The 16349-nt window shown below is 37.4% G+C and overlaps 2 protein-coding genes across 2 annotated transcripts in view; one reads left to right on the plus strand and one right to left on the minus strand.

Moving 5' to 3' along the window:
- HAT1 (histone acetyltransferase 1) overlaps positions 1-15399 on the plus strand; it is a 57969-nt gene extending 42570 nt beyond the window's left edge. Inside the window, exons 9-11 of the mRNA XM_015086252.2 lie at positions 653-804; positions 3306-3422; positions 14948-15399. Of these exons, the coding sequence (XP_014941738.2) occupies positions 653-804; positions 3306-3422; positions 14948-15115 (437 nt within the window). The 3' untranslated portion in view covers positions 15116-15399. The remainder of the gene's footprint in view (positions 1-652; positions 805-3305; positions 3423-14947) is intronic.
- SLC25A12 (solute carrier family 25 member 12) overlaps positions 1-16349 on the minus strand; it is a 206765-nt gene that overhangs the window by 170969 nt on the left and 19447 nt on the right. The window lies entirely within an intron of this gene.

The following is a 16349-nucleotide window of genomic DNA, read 5'->3' on the forward strand; positions in this document are numbered from 1 at the left end:
GGGAGTTATAAATTGAGCTTTAGAAGCTTTAGATATCACTGAATACTTGCTTTTGGAATTGATTATCCAAACTTGAATCTCTTGTTTATACAGCTACTTTAATTGAAAATAAAATTGGGGTGCCTGGGTGGCTCAGTCAGTTAAGTGTCTGACTTCGACTCAGATCATTATCTCAACGCTCGGTTGGTGGGTTCGAGCCCCGCGTTGGGCTCTGTGCTGTCATCTCAGAGCCTGGAGCCTGCTTGGGATTCTGTCTCCCTCTCTCTCTGCCCCTCACCCATTCGCACTCTGTCTTTCTCTCTCTCTCTCTCTCTCTCTCTCTCTCTCTCTCTCTCTCTCTCTCTCCAAAATTAATAAACATTAAAAAAAATTTTTTTTAATAAAAAAACTAAGATGCATAGGATAGCACCCATGAAAAAGTCTACATCTGAAAGGAGTAGCTCTAATTTCACAAATACTATGTAATTTTATTTAGCAAAGATAATAGTGCCATTGTTTGATTAAAAAGGAATAATCCTTTCTCATTATAACTTTTGTCTTGTAAAATTCTTTTAATAATATTTCCTTTTTCTAGCCTAACATGTATATTGAGATCTCAAATGATGAAGGAATTATGTTGGATAAGAGAAATATTATTCTGCCTTTTCTTTAGCGGAAGATCCATCCAAAAGTTACGTGAAATTAAGAGACTTTGTGCTTGTGAAGCTCTGTCAAGATTTGCCCTGTTTTTCCCGGGAAAAGTTGATGCAAGGATTCAATGAAGAGATGGCAATAGAGGCACAACAGAAGTTCAAAATAAATAAGGTATTTTTATTCTGTAGAAGGAAAATATTTCAGTTTGGAAGTTTTCTTTTTTAAGTACAACTTAAACGTTGCAAATGCATTAAGAATACATGTGTGGGAAGTAGCAGTGGTTGAGAGTATAGGCTCTGAAGCCAGATTGCCTGGTTCAGATCTGGGTATAGCACTTGTTCTGTGACTTAGGGCAATTTAATTTCCTCATGAATAGAATGGGAAGATAGTTGATTTTATGGCTTATTAAGTGTAACAAGCAGAAAAGAATGGATAGTATGATCTTACTTTTGCTTTTTAAGAAAATATTTCAAATGATAAAATAGTTAATACTTCTGGAGACAGTATTGGTGGGGGGAAGGGCTGGAGTAAAACACTTAACTTTTACTTTATATACATCTGTATATTTGAATTTTAAAGTAGTAAATATCCTAAAATAGGTACAGAAGAAATAATCTGGGAGTTCAGAGGAGGGAGTTTAGTTTCTTATATTTGTGTATGCAGGGGAGTCTTAGTTTTTCATGGGAGGGAGATGCATCTGATCTAAGCTTTGAAGAATGGGTAGGATTTGGATTATGAAGGTATGTGAGATGAAGAGTATTCCAATAAGGACTAGTATGTGATATTGTTGACTTGGGAGATCTCATCTAACTCTCCAATGTAGATTTTCCTTCTGAACTCCAACACTGTATATAAAAAGGTTCCTGATCACTGATCTTCAACAGCTTAATTTGAACTGAAACTTTCCATTTTCTCCTACCTTAAAACACTTTAGTGGCTTCCTAGTTTTAAGATAAATAAATATTTTAGAAATATTTGGTATGTCCAGACTGTATTAAACCTTTAGAGAATTTATTCAATAGCTCAGCTTTTAAAAGAGAATACAAACACCTTTTTTCCTTTAAGAAAAAGAATTTAAAACTTAGTATGGCACATAGAGCCAGTCATAATGTGGACCCTGCCAACCTTGGTAGACTCATTTTCCTACCACTTTCCTGCAAGCTGTGGCATTAAACCTCTTGCTATTTCCCAACTGTGCTACATCTTTCTTCTTTTGAAGTCTGTTTAACTATTCCCTTTGCCCTTGATACCCCCTTTTCTTGTTCCTCCATCTTTGCCTTGCCAGATATTACTCATTTTTCAGGCTCAGCTCAGGTGTCCCTTCCGGAATGTTCAGACATCATCTTCCCAACCTACCTATACTTGACCCCTCCCCTGTCTTCAATAAATATATGTGAAACAACACAAACAGAAAAACTATGGGCTACTCTTTTGGCTTCAGTGATACCAAAACTACTTTTGGTATCAAAAGCTTGATTTTCCTAATATTTCTTTGTTTTTGTCTTCTCCCTGCCCTTTAATTGTCACTGTAGTACAGGGTTCTGACATCTCCCTCTTCACTGTTTATGCTTTCCTAACCAATCACGGTTTTAACTCTTGCCTGTGTACTGATATTGCTTAAATCCTCACTCTTTTAAACTAGAATTTTCTTTAGGTTTATATGTTCTGCTGCCTCCTGACTCTCTCCTAGGCTGTGAAAACTCTATCATCCCACATGCTTCTCCACACCCAGTCTTTCCTCTTCTTCTAGAATCTTTGTTCCTGTAGTATTCTTACTTGTGCTGTCTTCGTTCATGCCTTCATCATTTTTGCCTGATTTAATAGCTCAGCTTCCTAATTGGTCTTCCTACCCTTTTTGCTACCATTTCTATGTAGCTGAGAGAATACTTTTCTTAAAACTCATATTTGTGCACTTTGTTCATGCCATTTAAAATCTGTCACCTGCTAGATAAAAGCCAGTGTGTAAAAGCCCAGTGATAAAAACACAGTGTGTAAGCCTCTATGTAAACACACTTCTGCTGTATCCTCACTTTACTTCTACTCACTGCTTTTCATTTTGTGCTCCAGCAACGTCAGGCTACTTCAGTCCTGCATGTGTGTTGCATGTGTGCACTTGTATACACACAGTGCCCTCCCTTCTTTCTAGAATGGCATGGTCCCTTCCCTTGAAGATTTAGCTCAGGTTTTGGGGCTCCTGGGTGGCTCAGTCAGATAAGCATTCAACTTTGGCTGTGCTGACAGCTCAGAGCCTGGAGCCTGTTTCAGATTTTGTGTCTCCCCCCTTTCTGCCCCTCCCCCACCCATTCCCCCCCCCTTTCTCCCCCTCTCTCTCTCTCAAAAATAAATAAACATTAAAAAAAGAAAAAAAAAGATTCAGCTCAGGTTTTGTTTCCCCAGGTTTTGTTTCTAGCGTTTATCCCATTCCCAGGCTACACTACCATAATACCCTATGCATATTTCCATCATTAAATTAATCACTCCTCAGTCATTTGTGTTATTCATTAGGCTGCTGCCTCCTTGAAGACAGAAACTATCTTTTATTGTTTTTCGTCTGGTACCTAGCACAATTTCTGGCCCATAGGAGATATTCAGTATATCCTGTGTTCTTTTGGAAAAGTGTCACTATTTTGTGATTTGAAAGTGTTCATGTTTTTTTCTTTTGTTTCATTAAGCAACATGCTAGACGAGTTTATGAAATTCTTCGACTACTGGTAACTGACATGAGTGATGCTGAACAGTACAGAAGCTATAGACTGGACATTAAGAGAAGACTAATTAGCCCATATAAGGTAGGACTTTATAGAGTCTTAAAGATTGTATTCTTGTCATTGTTTAAAAGTGGAGAAGAGGGGCGCCTGGGTGGCTCAGTCGGTTAGGCGTCCGACTTCGGCTCAGGTCACGATCTTGCGGCATGTGAGTTCGAGCCCCGCGTCGGGCTCTGTGCTGACTGCTCAGAGCCTGGAGCCTGTTTCAGATTCTGTGTCTCCCTCTCTCTATGACCCTCCCCCGTTCATGCTCTGTCTCAAAAATAAATAAACGTTAAAAAAAAAAAATTAAAAAAATAAATAAATAAAAATAAAAGTGGAGAAGAGAGGCACCTGGCTGGCTCATTTGGTAGAGCATGCAACTTGATCTTGGGGTTGTGAGTTTGAGCCGCACGTTGCAGGTAGAGTTTACTTAAAAATAAATAAATAAGTAAGTAATAGAATAAAAGAAGAAAGTGTAGCAATTGCCATTGTATGGGAGAGTTCAAATCATTTTCCTGAATTATACTTTTACAAAAGTGAATACATTCTTCCAATTAGTTATAAGAAGTCTTGCTGTCATAATTTTCCAGTGTAAGCTATAAATAAATCTCTTTTCATTCACTTAAAAACTAATTCTAAGAATAGTTTATTCATGGTTACTTTTTATTTCGTTTGCCCTCTTTTAAAAATGTGAATGCCCAAACTTTTCCTTAATAAATTATTTTGTTTTTTCTGAGTCTCTAGTTTCCTAGTTGTCATATATATTATGTTTGCCTTTGCTGCCTTCTTCCTAAATATGCCCTTGGTTGTCATTTTTAACATCTATACGTTACCATAGCTGAAACTGCAACATAATATTGTTTACTTCTTTTTTTTAAATATTCTTTCTTCTTGTTCCCTACCCCCACCCCATATTTTTCATATCCCATATTTTCCTCTAACTCAGAAATTTCCCCTCCTAGATCAGGTTTGTCCTGATCATCATGTAGCCATTATTATGGTAGATATTGTCCATGCCAGCCTCTGTGAATGGGGATTTGCTATGATAGCTGCAGCTGTGCAGTAAGCTGATTGGGGAGAATATTTCTTAATTTGTTCTATAAATAATATCTGACATGTGGTTGCTACAGTTGTATACATCATACCTGTAGGCCTGTACAATACAGAAGCTGAGAACATAAATGATAAATCCAAAAGTTTTCTGTCTTATGGACTACTGTCTGCCTGTAAATAGGTTGTAATACATTGCACTGTTCTCTCTTCCCCAAAATTGTTCAAAGTTGCATTTTATTCTTTGATGTTTATCAATTCAGAAACATCAGACAATTGGTAAAGATGGTGCTTTCCAAAGGTTTTGAGTTTTAAAGTAACATTAGTTTGTCAACTAGAAAAAAAAAATTAAGTGTTTATTTTTGAGAGAGAAAGAGAGTAGGCACGCAAGTGGGAGAGGGGCGGGGAGGTGGGCAGAGGATCTGAAGTAGGCTTCTCACTGACAGCAGAGAGCCCAATGTAGGGCTCAAACCTGAGAACTGTGAGATTATGACCTGAGCCAAAGTTGGACGCTTAACCAATTGAGGCGCCACTAGAAAATTTATGGGAAATTTGGGCATATAGAACAGTATAAGTAGATGTCATCATGGCAACATCAGAGTATAGGGACACCTCAGAGATACTGCAGGTTCAGTTCCAAACAGCTGCAATAAAGTGAATATTGCAATAAAGCAATCAAGTGAATTGTATGGTTTTCCAGTGCATAAAAAAGTTATGTTTACATTATACTGTATTTTGCTAAGTGTACAATAGCATTATGTTTTTTTTAAACTGTACATACCTTAATTTAAAAACATTTTATTGCTAAAAATGCTAACCATTATCTGAGCTTTCAGTGAGTCATTATCTTTTTGCTGGTAGAGTGTCTTACCTTGATGTTAATGGCTGCTGTCTATGATCAGGGTGCTGGTTGCTGAAGGCTGGGGTTGGTTGGTTGTAGCAGTTTCTTAAAGTAAGACAACTGAAGTTTGTCACATCAGTTGATTCTTTCTCTACAGCGTGTGATGCTATTTGATACCATTTTATTACCTACAGTAGAAATTTTTTCAAAATTGGGAGTCAGTACTCTCAAACTTTGCTACTGCTTTATCAACTAATATTCTAAATTCTTTGTTGTCATTTCAATAATCTTCACAGCATCTTTATCAGGAGTAGTTTCCATTTCAAGAAACTACTTGCTTTGCTCATCCATAAGAAGCAACTCCTCGTCTGTTCGAGTTTTATCATGAGAATTGCAGCAATTCAGTTACATTTTCAGACTCACTTCTAATTCTGGCTCTCTTGCTATTTCTTCACTGAAGTCTTAAATCCCTCAAAGTTAATCCATGTGGGGTGGAATCAGCTTCTTCCACAGTCCTGTTAAGGTTGATATTTTGCCTTTTACCATGAATCACAAGTGTTCTTAACGGCACGTAGAATGGTGAGTCCTTTCCAAAGGTTTTCAGTTTACTTTGCCTAGATCTATCAGAGAAGTCATTATCTATGGCAGTGATAGCCTATGAAAGGTGTTTCTTAAATAATAAGACTTGAAGATCAAAATTACTCCTGAGTTCATGGGCTATAGAATGGATATTGTGTTAGCAGACATGAAAACAACATTAATCTCGCTGTACATCTCCACAGAGCTCTTGGGTAACCAGGTGCATTGTCAGTGAGCAGTGATATTTTAAAAGGAATCCTTTTTTCTGAGCAGTAGGTCTCAACAGTGGGCTTAAAATACTCTGTAAATTGTGTTGCAAACTGATGTGCTGTCATCTAGGCTTTGTTGTTCCCGTAGATCTAGCATAGGCAGAGAAAAATTAGCATAATTCTTAAGGGCCCTAGGATATTTGGAATGATCCTTGAGCATTGATTTCAACTTAGTCACCAGCTGCATTAGCCCCTAACAGGGGACTTAACCTATCCTTTGGAGCTTTGAAGCCAAGCATCTCCTCCTCTTTCAATAGAAGGCTGTTTTGGGACTCCTGGCTGGCTAAGTCAGAAGGGAATGTGACGCTTGACCTCTAGGTTGTGGGTTCGAGCCCCATATTGGGTGTAGAGATTAAATAAGTAAGTAAAAAAATTAAATAAATAAATAAATACATACATACATACATAGACTTAAAAAAAAAAAGGCTATTTTGTCTATATTGAAAATCTGTTGTTTAGTATAGCCACTTTCATTAATTATCTTGGCTAGATCTTCTGGGTGACTTGCATAGCCTCTACATCAGCCCTTGCTGCTTCAACCTTGCACTTTTATATTATGGAGATGACTTCTTTCCTTAAACCTCATGAACCAACCTTGGCTAGCTTCTGGTTTTTTTGGTTTTTTGTTTTTAATGTTTATTTATTTTTGAGAGAGAGACAGAGCGTGAGCCGGGGAGGGGCAGAGAGAGAGGGAGACACAGAATCCAAAGCAGGCTCCAGACTCTGAGCTGTCAGCACAGAGCCCGACACTGGGCTCGAACTCACAAATCATGAGATCATGACCTAAGCAGAAGCCGGATGTTTAACCGACTGAGCCACGCAGGTGCCCCTCCAGTTTTTCTTCAGCAGCTTCCTCACCTCTCTGGCTTCAGAGAATTGAGGAAAGTTAGGGCCTTGTTTTGGATTAGGTTTTGGCTTAAGGGAATGTTGTGGCTGGTTTAATCTTCTATTGAGACCACTATATCTTTCTCCATATCCGCAATAATGCTGTTTTGGTTTCTTATCATATGTGTGTTCACTGGAGTGGCACTTGCAATTTCCTTCGAGAACTTTGTGTTCACAACTTTGTCTCTTTGGCACAAGAGACTTACTTTTTGGCTTATCTCAGCTTTCAATATGCCTTCTTACTAAGCTTAATCATTTCTAGCTTTGGTTTAAAGTGAGAGATGTGCAGTTCTTCCTTTCGCTTGAACACTTGGAGACCACTGTAGGGTTCATTTCACTATTGGCCTAATTTCAATATTGTTGTGTCTCAAGGAATAGAAAGGCCCAAGGGGATATACCTGGTCAGTGGTACACTCAGAACATACACAACATGGGCCTCCTGGATGACTTGGTCAGTTGGGTATCTGACTTTGGCTCAGGTCATGATCTCACGGTTCATGGGTTCAGACCCCGCATTGGGCTCTTTGCTGTCAGCACAGAGCCTGCTTTGGATCCTCTGTCTCCCTTTCTCCTCTGCCCTTCCCCCTTTCACACACTCTCTCTCAAAATAAATAAACATTAAAAAAAAAAAAATACAACGTTAAGTTTACCATCTTATATGGCTCAGTTTGTGGAGCCCCAAAACAATACTAACATCAAAGATCACTGAATATAGATGACCACCACAAATACAATAATAATGTAAAAGTTTGACATATTGTAAGAATTACCAAAATGAGACACAGAGACATGAAATGAACAAATACTGTTAAAGAAATGGTGCCAGTAGACTTGCTTGATGCAGGGTTGCCACAAACCTTCACTTTATAAAAAGAATATCTGCGGAGCACAAAATGAGGTATGTGTGTATTAAAACTATTTTAGTAAAGTAAAATAATTTCTTGAATTATGTGTCTCATAATTATTTGATGTTTTACATAGGCAGATGTAGCACATGAGAGATGATGGATTCTAAGTGTAAATAGTCACCAACTCATGCCAAATAGGAATTTCTGTACTTTATAAAAGCAAGTGTTTTTCACCCTTAAAGAATGGTAATGATTTTTTATATTAAGTATCCTCATCTGTCAAACAAGTCATCTATCTGAAAGACAACAGAAAGCGTTATTAAAACTCTTTAGGTTCTCAACACCACTGAGATGAGAGTACCACCATCCTTGCACTAAAGCTCACACAGATTACAAATTCTTCAGATACTTGCTTAAACCATATTTATAGTAATGTACACTTTAATCAGTTCAGTTATCCAGTATTCTGTCCCACTGAGAAAACCAAGAAAGCTTGAGGGTCCCCCTCCCCTCCTTTAGGTTGATAGTCCCAATGTTTGGGATAAGAAACCTACCACAAACTTTAAGAAAGCCTAGAAATGAGTTAAATGTCCTATAGGCATAGAAGAAGTGCTGTTATTTTTTTGTTGATTGTGTGTAGATGATTTTCTTCAGCTTGTGATTGCAGTGTGATATTATGTACTTTGCTGTTATTACAGCATTCTTAAATGTCAAATTATATTTAAGAATAAAGTAAAGTTGCTTAATAATATGGTTTAGAGTTTTTCTTTTTTTTTTTTTTTTTATCTTTATGCCCAATGGGGAAAGTTTGGAGTATAAAATTTATATGTTTACTTTCAAGTTTTATGAAAAGATTATAATTTTGATTGTCACTAAATTATTACTGAGATATGAAGTAATTTATTGATTGTTAGCAAAGTACACCAATTCTGTGCTGCCTTTATTTGAGGAATCAAGTTTACCTATCAGTCTAATTTTTTTTTAATGTTTTATTTATTTTTTGAGACAGAGCATGAGTGGGGGAGGGGCAGAGAGAGGGAGACACAGAATCCTTGGCAGGCTCCAGGCTCTGAGCTGTTAGCATAGAGTCCGACCCAGGGCTCAAACCCACTAACTGTGAGATCATGACCTGAGCTGGTCAGATACTTAACCAACTGAGTCACCCAGGCACCCCTCAAGTTTACCTATCAGTCTAAACACATTCTCCCCCTAAAAAATTATTTGGATAGCTATTAGAAGTACTTGTGCCTTGGGGCGCCTGGGTGGCGCAGTCGGTTAAGCGTCCGACTTCAGCCAGGTCACGATCTCACGGTCCGTGAGTTCGAGCCCCGCGTCGGGCTCTGGGCTGATGGCTCAGAGCCTGGAGCCTGTTTCCGATTCTGTGTCTCCCTCTCTCTCTGCCCCTCCCCCATTCATGCTCTGTCTCTCTCTGTCCCAAAAATAAATAAATGTTAAAAAAAAAAAAAAAAAAAAAGAAGTACTTGTGCCTTACTTTAAAAGTTTTAAACACTGATAATTCATTCACATCAATGCCAAAAGAGGGGAAATAACCTATATTAACTAGAATCTTTTTTTTTTTTAAAGCATAAAAAGAAACTCCCATCTCTAGTACAGAAATAATTTTCAGGTGTTGAAGAAAAGATACATTTGAACAATTTGGCTAACAAAAGAAAAATTGGTGTACCTGCTTGGTTTTAGCATTAAAGCTTTTTTATATGGTTTCATAGGAGTATTTTAATTCTTAGTTGGTTTGCAAATATAAAATTTTGAATCATTGTTATGTCATTGCATTTAGAATCTAGAAACTCAATTTTGAAGTTTTGTTCTATCTTTCAGAAATTGTGTGATTGTCGACAACTTATTAACACTTGGATGTTAGGCTTCCCTTGCATAAAATGGAAATACCTCCATAGTTAGGAACTGAACAGAAAGAAATGCAGTACAGTGGTGCATGTTTTAAAAGATGTCTTTTGGCAAGTCTTTGGAATTAATGTGCCTCTACACCATTATTATTTTAAAATTCTTACAAAAGAACCTTCTCTCTGTACTTCGCATAAGTGCCTGACTAGTTCAGCCAGTGGAAATTAAGGAGCCCTTAGATGTGGTGGCATTTTTGAGATTATACTTGTAACCCCTCTTGGAACCTGTGAAAACTAGACAAGAAGAAAGGATTATTTTCTAGAAATAAATTCATATTCAAGCCAAATGTTAACATAAATAAATTTAAAATAATGCCATCTTCAATTTATCTTGATTAATTAAAAGTTATGAACTGCCAGGGCACCTGGGTGGCTCAGTTGGTTAAGTATCCAATTTCGTCTCAGGTCATGATCTCATTGTTCGTGAGTTTGCGCCCTACATCAGGTGAGCTTGAGCCCCACTTGGCCTCCACACTCTCTCTCCTTCTCTCTCTCCTACTCCCTCTGCCCCTCGCTCACTCACACACTCTCCCTCAAAAATAAATGGGGAACAGCTGGGTGGCTCAGTTGGTTAAGCATCTGACTTCAGCTCAGGTCATGATCTCGCGGTTTGTAAATTCAAGCCCCGTGTCAGACTCTGTGCTGATAGCTCAGAGTCTGGAGCCTGCTTTGGAATCTGTGACTCCCTCTCTCTCTGCCCCTCCCCTGCTCACTCTCTGTCTCTCAAAAAATAAATGTTTAAAAAATTTTTAAAAAGTAAATGACTAAATAAAATAATAAATTATGAACTGCCCTAATCTATGAAGGAATTAAGTTTTTGTTTTTAGAGGGAAAAAATTATTCCGAAGCTTATAGAATATCTATTCCAGTCTTAAGTTCTACCTTTCATTTGTTCTCCCAATGTGTGTCACTTTGCTGGATAGACATGTTCTGTAAATCAATTTGGGATTTTTATTTCTTTACCCATTCTTTGAATGTTTATTTATTTTTGAGAGAGAGAGAGAGAGAGGGAATGCAAGTGGGGGAGGGGCAGAGAGGTGGGAGGACAGAGGATCCAAAGTGGGCTCCACACTACAGCAGAGAAGCCCGATGTAGGGCTCAGAATTCACAAACCATAAGATCATGACCTGAGCCAAAGTCGGACGCTTAACTGACTGAGCTACCCAGGCCCCCCCCTTTTTTACCCATTCTTTGAAAGATTAACTTATAATATACATAGAGTGGAATATATAGTGTAAGGAATATTAAAGGATAATAAATACCTCAATGTAGTTATTTTTTAAATTGAGCCATACCTTACATGTTCATGTTCATGTATAGTTTTTTTCCATGAAGCTATTTATAGGCATTTTTTTATTCCTACGTATTTTAGAGCTCTTAAATTCATAGATTTCCATCATGCCAATAAAAATTACAATAGAGATTAATTCTGACATCCATTTAAAAGAAATAGACAATGAAGAAATTGAATGTGGTGAGGAGGGGGGAGATAAATTGGAGATATAAGCTCTCAGATTTTAAAACAGCATAATAATTTAAAACAGTATGTTAGGGCGCCTGGGTGGCTCAGTCCTTTGAGTGTCCAACTCTTGATTTTGGTGCAGGTCATGATCTCAGGGTCCTGGGATTGAGCCCCTGTCAGGCTCTACTGGGCATGGATAAATAAATTAATTAATTAAATTACTGGCACATGATTCATTTTATAGGTTATTTAGAACAAAATTTGATAGTCTAGAAATATTTAAGAATTTAATATGATGGTTCTATTATATATAAGAATCTAATATGATTAGAGGTATCTTCAAGCAGTGGGCATCAATTATGAAATAAATAAACATTATAACTGGTTAGCAATTTTGAAAAATAGCTTCTATTCCTATCACACACCACACTAACTTGCTGGTGAATTACCCTTTAGTTCCTTTCTTAAGTTAAATACTCTTATATAGTATAGTGAATAACTTTTACAGCAGAAACAAAGCATTTCTCATCCAACATGATTGAGGGAGTAAAAAATACACTGTCCTCATGGGTCTTAGGAACAATAAATTTGAATTTTCATCAGTTCTCTAGAATATTCAGAGTGTGGTCGGTAGATCAGTAACATTGACATCATTTAGGAGCTTGTTAAAAATGCAGAATCTTGCCCCATCCCACATCTGCTGAGTCAGAACCTGCATTTTTATCAAGGTCCCCAGGTGGTTTGTGTGCACATTAAAGTTTGAGAAGCACTACTTTAGAGGGGGCATCTTACGCTAATGAAGTTAACTTTTTTTATTTCAGATTATAGTAGCAACAACCTTATTTACTAAAGCCCCACCAATTTAGACCCACTATCAACCTGTTTTTGTAGTGTCAGAAAGGCTTATCTACAAACTTTATTGTTGTTACCTTGCTTTAAAAACATGTGTTTAGGGGCACCTGGGTGGCTCAGTCGGTTGAGCGGCCGACTTCAACTTGGGTCATGATCTTGCGGTCCGTGAGTTCAAAACCCTGCATCAGGCTCTGTGCTGACAGCTTGGAGCCTAGAGCCTGCTTCGAATTCTGTGTCTCCCTCTCTCTCTGCCCTTTCCCCATTCACACTCTGTCTCTCTCTTTCAAAAATGAATAAATGTTAAAAATTAAAAAATAAATAAAAATAAAAACGTGTTTAGGGGCGCCTGGGTGGCTCAGTCAGTTGGGCAGCTGACTTAGGCTCAGGTAATGATCTTGTTGTATGTGAGTTGGAGCCCTATGTCGGGCTCTGTGCCGATAGCTCAGAGCCTGGAGCCTGCTTCTGATTCTGTATCCCCCCCCCCACCCCGCCCCTACCCCACTCATGCCTTGTCTCGCTCTCTCAAAAATAAATGTTAAAAAAAATTTTTTTAATTAAAAACATGTTTATAGGGGCACCTGGCTGGCTCAGTTCGTAGAGCATGTGACTTTTGATCTCAGGGTCATGAAAGTTGAAGCCCCATGCTGGGTGTAGAGCTTACTTTAAACAAACAAACAAACAAACAAATAAATAAATAAAATGTGTGGTTATAAATTTAGCTGTAGTTTGAGCTTTTTAAGTAGTAATCATGACACATTTGCCTAGTATTCCAAAAATATTAGGGTTCTCTTTAAAGGACATTTATTAGTATTTAGGTTTTTTAAATTTTTTAATTTTTATTATTTTTTTTAGAGAGTTCTCTTGAGCAGGGGAGAGGGGCAGAGGGAGGGTAGGAGAGACAGAGAGAGAGAGAGAGAGAGAGAGAGACTCTTAAGCAGGCTCCACGCTCAGCACAGAGCCCTTTGCAGGGCTTGATCCCACAATCCTGGGATCATGATCTGAGCTGGCATCAAGACTCCAGTATTCTCTGGCTCTGCACTGGCAGCTGGGAGCCTGCTTGGGATTCTGTCTCTGTTCCTCCCGTGCTTGCACATGTGCATGTGTGCACACTCTCTCTCTCAAAATAAATGTTTAAAAAAAAATAGAGTCCAATGCTTAACCAGCTGAGCCACCCAGGCGCCCCAGAGCTGTTTGTATTTTTTTTTTTTTTAATTGTCCAACCAGATTGTTAGGGTTTGCATTCTGGTTTCTCCTACTACCTCTGTGTCAAGTTATTCAACTCCTGTATCTTGTTTTTCTTCATCTGTGAATTGTAGAAAATTATTTTACAGAGTTGTTAGAATTACATGAGTTAATATATTTGATTTCTGATTTTTTTAAAAAAGTTTATTTCAAGAGAGAGAAAGCACGAGTGAGGAAAGAGCAGAGAAAGAGAAAGAGAGGGAGAGAGAATCCCAAGCGGACTCCACACTGTCAGCATGGAGCCCAACACAGGGCTCAAACCCACCAACTGTAGATCATGACCTGAGCCGAAATCAAGTTTGACTGAGCCACCCAGGCACCCCTGATCTTTATGTACATAAAGTTAGCCACCCAGGCACCCCTGATATTTATGTACATAAATATTATGTACTCTAGTAAAAGGGGATTAATGTATTAATCTAGAATAGTTTACCGAAAATGTATGAAAGGTTCATGTATTGCAGTGTTGCCACCTATCCAGGAGTCTTGGAGTCATATTTTTTTTAGTTTTTATTTATTTATTTTGATAAAGCATGAGAGCAAGCAGCAGACAGGCAAGGCAGAGAGAGAGGGAGGGAGGGAGAGAATCCCAAGCAGGCTCTGTACTGTCATCGCAGAGCCCAATGCGGCGCTTGATCTTGCGAGCCCTGAGATCGTGACCTGAGCCAAGATGGAGAGTAGGACACTTAACCGACTGAGTGACCTAGGGGCCCCTTGGAGTCATTCTTAATTCCCCACATCATCCAATATTTTCTTCCCAAATACGCCCTTTCCCCTCCATCTCTGTTTCTATTGACTTGGCCTCTCAAGTGAGAGGCTTTCATCATCTCACTTAAATTTTTGCAGTAGCTGTTAACTTAGTCCTCCAGTCCCATCCTCAGCATTATTAACACAGTACTGTTCAGACACAGCATCTGGCTTAAAAGTTGTTACTGGCTCCCGACTGGCTCATCATGATGGGTTTCTTCTCAGTAAAATGGGGAGGGTTTAATAAGATAATGTATGTCTGGATAGTAGAGATTCAATAAGTGCTAGTTAATAGTGTCTTCTTAAAATGTGACAGTTTTTGGTTTATCTTTCTGAAACTCAAACAGTTTTGGTTAAAATAATATTGGGCCATAAATACATTGTAAGGAAACTTAGAAATTAATTTAGTGGCAGGAAAAAGGCACTTTGGAATTTAAATTAATGTAATGAATTAATGATTGAATAGTGAAATGAAGAATAATAGCACTTAATCTCACTTGTCTTTTTTCAGTTAATGTATTTATTTATTAAAGAAATATTTGAGCATCTATACTGGCCAGTTCTTTATTATGCTTTGGAGAGGGGGCTGTTAGTGACATGTATATTTACCATCAGTTGACACAAATTCCAAGTCTTCTAGTTAACTCCATTTAGAAGGTTCATAATTCAGGGCTAACATTATATATATTTTTAAATATAGTAAAAGAGGATTAATATTTACTATAACATTATGATTTTCTTAACAAAAAAACTATATGGGACAAATTGGCCTATTCGTACTATTATTTCTAACAGTAGAGACTTAAAATTCTAAGAATATAAAGAACTATATCTTCTTTCTTAGTCTAACCAATAATTGTATTTGTTGCTTAGAAAAAGCAGAGAGATCTTGCTAAAATGAGAAAATGTCTCCGACCAGAAGAACTGACAAACCAGATGAACCAAATAGAAATAAGCATGCAACATGAACAGCTGGAAGAAAGCTTTCAGGAACTTGTGGAAGATTACCGACGTGTAATTGAACGCCTCGCTCAAGAGTAAAGGTTATTCTGCTGTGTACAAGAAGTTTGCAAATTTCTGTACATTGTGTTGTGGAAAATCTGATGATGACTTTAATCTTAAAATCTTGTAACATTTACTTACATTAAAAGTTATCTATCTTATCTTTAGTTGAATATTTTCTTTCGGAGAGATTGTATATTTTAAAATACTGTTTAGAGTCTATGAGCGAATATTACATTTTAAAAAATATATAGCTTCTGAAATATCACTGCAGTTGCTTCCCTTCTTAACAGTATAATAAATGCATAGTTGTGATATGCTAATGTGTGATGATATGATTCTTAAATACTTAGGGTAAATTTTTTCAGCCTTGTTAAAAAACTTGAGGTTTTCACATCATATGATACCCTCTAGGTCTATTCATGTTGTCACAGATCGCTTTTTGGCTTTTATTATCATTCCTCCCATATTTTGCTTCTAAGATTTTACATCTGGCACCTTTAAAACACATTGAAGGCCTTCCTAGTAATCTTGTTTTTCCTGGGTGATTTCTCCAAATAGGAAACATTCCTAGTAAGATTTGTTTTGTTCCTCCTCTGTTAACTGCTTCCTGGGGGTAGGTTGGGTAAAAGAGAGAAAAGAAACTAGATACAGCCTAAAACCTTGGCATCACATACTAATTGAAGATAATTTAGAAGTTAGCATAAACATAAATAAAATTTTTTAAAAGCATAAATGCTTTATAAAAATGTAAAATAAGAAATCAGTTTATAGAAATCAGTTTACACACCATATGTTGAAATATATCTTCTGTGAAAATGAGGTGTGTATCTGTTGTGATTTGTTATAAGGTTATGAAGATGTTGAAGTCCAACAGGGAAAAAAAACAAAGTAAATTACTATAGTCTTTATTTTTTTATTAGAGTACAAGTAAATTGCTTGATATAGAATCATTAAAAGTAAAAGCTTGGTGTTTATAACGTGCTAGTAAGTGAAATATTGTATAACATAACAAATGGGATGTAAATTGAACTTTACCTTTAAAATCTGATTTGTTCAGTGCTTAAGGCAAAATCCCAACTTGGACAAGTACTATCTTGTCCTTAGATCAGCTTTCCATTAGGAAAGCCTGTCAAACGTAAGAGAAGCAAAGTAACCACTATCCTCTGGGCACAAAATAGCTGTGGCCAGCAGCATACCAACAGCACCAAGCCCATCCCCTTAGAATCGGGGTGTTGCAAAAATTTTAGTCTCATCTCAGAAGCCTGTATAT

Source organism: Acinonyx jubatus, chromosome C1, assembly GCF_027475565.1.
Source record: "Acinonyx jubatus isolate Ajub_Pintada_27869175 chromosome C1, VMU_Ajub_asm_v1.0, whole genome shotgun sequence".
NCBI lineage: Eukaryota > Metazoa > Chordata > Mammalia > Carnivora > Felidae > Acinonyx > Acinonyx jubatus.